Source organism: Nicotiana tabacum, chromosome 22 (genome assembly GCF_000715075.1).
Source record: "Nicotiana tabacum cultivar K326 chromosome 22, ASM71507v2, whole genome shotgun sequence".
Taxonomy (NCBI): domain Eukaryota; kingdom Viridiplantae; phylum Streptophyta; class Magnoliopsida; order Solanales; family Solanaceae; genus Nicotiana; species Nicotiana tabacum.
The window spans coordinates 93,475,560-93,481,023 of NC_134101.1; the positions used below are offsets into that span (position 1 = coordinate 93,475,560).

At 38.3% G+C, this 5,464-nt stretch overlaps 1 protein-coding gene across 1 annotated transcript; it reads right to left on the reverse strand.

Annotated features, from left to right (window-relative positions):
* Positions 1-3,293: 3,293 nt before the first annotated feature.
* LOC107831289 (uncharacterized) lies at positions 3,294-4,576 on the reverse strand. The gene is made up of 2 exons (XM_016659045.2): positions 3,902-4,576; positions 3,294-3,806 (listed from the first exon to the last, which is right to left on the reverse strand). Exons 1-2 carry the CDS (start codon positions 4,574-4,576, stop codon positions 3,294-3,296), a joined length of 1,188 nt encoding a protein of 395 aa, XP_016514531.2.
* Positions 4,577-5,464: the final 888 nt, after the last annotated feature.

Below are 5,464 nucleotides of genomic sequence, written 5' to 3' on the forward strand. Positions count from 1 at the left end.
AACGCTGAGGGAAACGAAGGAGGACATTTGGCAAGGGCATTCTTACTGCTGAACCTACGCGAACTGGGGGATCTTATTGACAAGGGCATCCAGCCTGGAGAAGGTCCTTCTGGGACCAAATATATTAGGTTTACTTGCTTTTCAAATGTAATAAGGCCAAGTGCCATTAATGACTTATCTTATTTTAGTGTCGTTTTGGGTCATCTATCTTTACATTAATGAAATGAGGCAATTATTGTCACTGAATTTCTCCAAATCTATTTGTCGCTAGGCCTAACTCGAGCACAATGAGGCTCCCAAATCAGGACGTGAATTTACATTCCCGCAATATGTGTTTAAATACTACAAACTTTTCAGAATCCTTACTGACTTGTTTACCTTTTATTTTTCTCTATTTTTATTTATTCCCATCCCCTAAGGTTGGTTCGCACATACTGGCATCATCAGAATATCACACCAAATCTAGAGGCCCTCCACCTCCTCCTCCTCCAAGTAATACGAAAAGTAGAGGAAAAACTAAGATGGATGACTTGAGCGGTATTTGAAAGGAAAACGCTGAGAATGTGGAACCTTCAGACTGTTGGAGTACTCCGACACAAAATGACTTAGTTTTGCGATTGGAACAAAAGATACTGGAGTTACAAGGAGAACTTGAGCAGGTCCGCATCTTAGCAAACCTCTCCCTCACTCTGAATGTCCCAGACATTAACCAACAAAACCTAGCACCTCCTCAAAATACGCCAAACCAACGTCCACAAAATCCTCCCACACCCCATCAATATAAAGATCCACCTCAAAACCCCAATCCTTTACCGATAGGGAAATTACATAAGTTGGCACCCGAACTATGGCCTAAATCCCGCTTACACACTTTCTGTGGACCATAGTAACATTACACACGCAACCTTTCTAAAGTGTGCCTAGTACACACCTTCTTTGACCAGGTCTAAGCGTGTGTAATACAAACTGGACCAAGCGCGTGGACACTATTTCAAGACAATTTATGTCTTTAATAAATGGTCAAAAACACATTCCAATGACCCTTTTTAAAAGATTAAAAGGGCCTTAACCCATTTCTATCTATATACTAACCCGATTTTAATCTTCTTCTTCCTCCTTGAAAGCTTTAAATTGAAGAAAATTTTATCTTCTTGTAGCCAAAATTTATTCCTCTTCTTGAAGCTCGAAGCCAACATTACAGTCTTCTTCTATTTCTTCCTTCTCTTTTTTGACATAAGGGTTAAATTTCTAGGGCTCAATTTTAAGATTTGGGAAAATGCATAATCTGAGAAAATTTTGCTATTGTGGTGAAGAAGCTGTGGTGATACAGTCATGGAGTGTTGATAATCCGGGTCGTCGATTTTACGGATGTCCATTTATGAGGTAAATATCAATTGTACTTTTTTAATCGATTTTATATTCCGTAATAATTTTGTCTCTTCAATTTTTCAGAGGGACAGACGATCGGCATGTAATTTCTTTATGTGGTTTGACCCCCAACTCCAGAGCACTTGAAAATGGTGATTTTGGGGCTGCTGAAGAAGAAGAGGGCATTTGATGCATTGTTGAAGGAAAATAGAAACCAAAGAAATTGGAGGAGATTGTGTGTGCTGATTTTAATTGCAATTGTGTTGAAGTTGATTGTGTTAGGTAGTTCTAAAGATTGTTATATAGTGTAAGAAAATGAATGAAGTTTTTTGGTAGATTTTGTATCCCTTTGTTAGAAATGAATGAAATCTTTTGGCAATTGTTAATGTTGTTTTGTTTGAGTTTGTTGTTGTGTGAGTTAGAATGATTTTTTTGGCAATTGTTAATGTTGTTTCGTTTGACTTTGTTGCTGTGTGAGCTGATAGTACAGTTAAAACACACCTCAAATTGTGACTGAAAATATTGAAACACAGTCTATTAGTGGCTGATATACAACTCAAATACTGAAATTTTCCAGAAATAACAGCATACAAAAATGACAGCACAAATTCTTAACAACATACCAAAATAACAGCATTCATACAACACTAAAGACACATCTGTCCAGAAATTATCAAACAACACTAAAAATATATTTCATCATAGAATAAAGGTGTTTATTACAATCACCTAATAGCAGCAGCCTGCCTTAACAAAAATATACGCTGCCCAGTTTTACAGCATACCAAAATAATAGCAGGCTGCCTTAACTAAATAACAACACTAATAACAAACCTAAATAGAGTTCCAAATTAACCTAACAACAGTTCCAAAATAAATTATAGTTCCAAAGGGAAATTACAACAGTTCCAAAATAAATTAATAGTGACAATAACAGAATTCAGTGGTTGTTCTGGGATTGCTGGGATGATGAACTTGCTTGACTTAAATTGGATTGAGATGTGGTAGTTCTGGAACGAGTTGCAGTAGTTCTTTCAAGTTATCTTCTAGTAATGGCTGGTCTACCATTCCATTTTACACCACTTCTTGGCTTGTATGCACACTCCAGAATATCTGCCGAGGACCTCTTTTCACCACCATGAGAGACCACTCTTGGCTTACCTCCACCAGACTGCCAAAAATAGAAAATATTCAGTAAAGTTGTTAAAGCAAACAAGATATAAAATTAACTTTGAACTACTTACAGAAAAACTTGTGAACCCACTGCTTGATTGAAATAGTCCAAACCCAGAACTTCCCCTACCACTACTAGTTCCTCTTCCTCTACCAGCAACAGCAAGGGCAGAAGTAGTTGGAGTACCAGTTCCTCTTCCTCTACTAGCAGCAGTTCCTCTTCCTCGACCAGCAGCAGCAGGGGCAGAAGTAGTTGGAGTTCCTGTTCCTCTTGCTCTGCCTCTTCCTCCACATCTTTGGATATATGAAGCATTTGCTGGAGTAGAATCTGCAGGCCTTGCTTTCTTAGGGAAGATCCTCTTGTTGTGTCTATATCCACCACAGTTTGAACATGTCATCTCCATACCCCTTCTTGAAAGCTTTCCAGAATTAGGATGTTCAGTTTCTTCTCTTTTTCTCTTCTTCTTTGGTCTACCAGGCATCTTTTTAATTGGTGGGGGTTCAATTGGTGGATTGGTAGATGTTGGCCACATCTGCATGTTTGACACAGGCTGGATGAATGTTGAATATGCCTTCAGATAGGTGGATTTGTGGTACCAGTGAGATATGTAGTTAATTGGGTCAAGGTTCTTGAAATGCATAGCAACAATGGCATGGGCACAAGGGATACCCTTCAGCATCCATGACCTGCATGTACAAGTTTGAGCTTGCATATTCACACAATGCTTCAACACCACTCTTAATGAGGTATCCTAAACCTCATAGCCATATTCACCATTCCACTTGATTGTACACCTCATAGATTGTGCCATGTTATCTTGATACACCTTCATAGCAATTGGGGATATATCACATATCCATGTATCTGCAAACTCCCTCAACTTTCCTATTCTCTCCATCATCTTCACTCTAATTTCCTCCAACATTGTGATAATTGTCTTGTGCCGAGCAGCAAGTATCCAAGCATTAAATGTCTCGCACATATTGTTGTCAATTATATCACATTTCCTGTCACAGTTGAAGTATGCTCTACACCAGGTTTCCTTGTTATACCTTAAGAGGCTCTCACATATCCCATTCCCAAGCATATTCAAACTGTCCAGGTGAAAATTCAATTCTGCCACACATGATGCTCTAGCACACCTCCAGAAGTTATTTCTCCTCTCTAATCCTCTCCAATCTTTGGACCAGTTTGCTAATATATGTCTGGCACACCACCTATGTTCACTTTCAGGCAACACTTCTGATACAGCTTTAAGCAATCCCTTAAACATAAAAAGAATTGAATTAGTTCCCAACAGAAACAAAAATTAGAAAAAATAAATATTGACAGAAAACAGAAACAAAAGAATATATTCACCTTTTGCATATCATACATGATAGTAAGATCCCTTCCATCTTGAAGCTCTAAGTCATGAGTTACACACTTCAAAAACCATGTCCAAGTGAAACTGTTCTCAACCTCTACAATGGCCCAAGCTATAGGAAACATTTGATTATTTCCATCCTTTGATACTGCTATAAGAAGTTGACCCTTACAAATGCCTTTCAGAAAACAACCATCAATGCCAATTATCCTTTTGCAACCTTCAGACCATCCCTTCTTCATAGCATAGAAGCAAACATAAAATGAATTGAAGACAAGCTTGCCTTCACCTTGATCTTCTACTTTCACAACACAAGTTGTACCTGGATTTGTTTGTAACAGAATATCTCTATAATCATAGAGTCTCTTGAACTCAGCATGCACATCACCTATTATCTCCTTTAGAATTTTTGCTCTAGCTCTATGTACAGTAGACCTACCAACATACATGTCCAGTTCATCCTTAATGAGTTTCTTTAGCTCCCAAACATTCATATTTGGTTGACACACAATCTTATCCCTGTAATGCTTTGCTAGGTATTTGGAGTTGCAAAGCTTGTTTTTATTTGTTTTGTAACACTTGTGGACAGGACAATACCTTTTTACCTTAAAATTGTTGGATCTGCCATCTTTACTTGCAGCCAAGATCCATGGACATTTTGGATGCATGCAGCTTACCCTCACCCTGCCAGGTTCATTAATATACTTTTCAATTTGACCTCTTTCTGAATTGCGTACTTACTAACAACAAACCTAAATTGTTCAACACTCTCAAAAATCAGCCTCAACTCTCAGGTTATTTTCTTGACGGTTGGATCAAATATCAGGGCTTTCTTCCTCCTCTTGGCAGCCATTTTCTGCTTATGTTCTTCATCAAATTCATCTTCAGCATCTGAAGGAAAACTTTCAGCATCTGAAGACCCAAAGTAAGGCTCATCTGTCCCTACTAAGCCTGTGTACCTATCTTGCTTGCTACCAGTTCTTAATTCATCAAAACCAATATCAACTCCTGCATCACCTAGGTTAATATCACCTCTATCTTTTGGCCTTTCACTCCTTTTCCTCCTATACTTCCTCAGTTCATCCCTACACTCTACAAATTCTTCATGAACATCAGATCCATAATCCTTATTATCAGGAACATGTAAATCTACTCCATCACTCTCATCACTATCACTATTGTCAAAGTTTGAATCATTCTCATTGTCATCCTCACCTTCACTATTATCAAAGTCTGATTCACTATCTAGTCCACTCTCTTGTTCTCTTGAAGGTGCAGGGCAGGAGCAGGAGCAAGAGCAGGTTCAGGAGAAGGAGAAGGGGAAGGGGTAGGTTCATGAGCAGGTGCAGATTCAGATTCAGATTCACTATCTTCCTCTTCTTCTAAGACAGTTGTGCTTTTAAAAGCTCCACTATTACACCCACCAACCCTTTTACTAGCCTCATTTATGTCAACAACACATAAAGGGGCAGCATGAGTTACATAAATATCTAAGGTATCCCCATCTTCCAATTCATTACAAATGTCTAAAATATCCTTGTTTGTTAGAATATTTA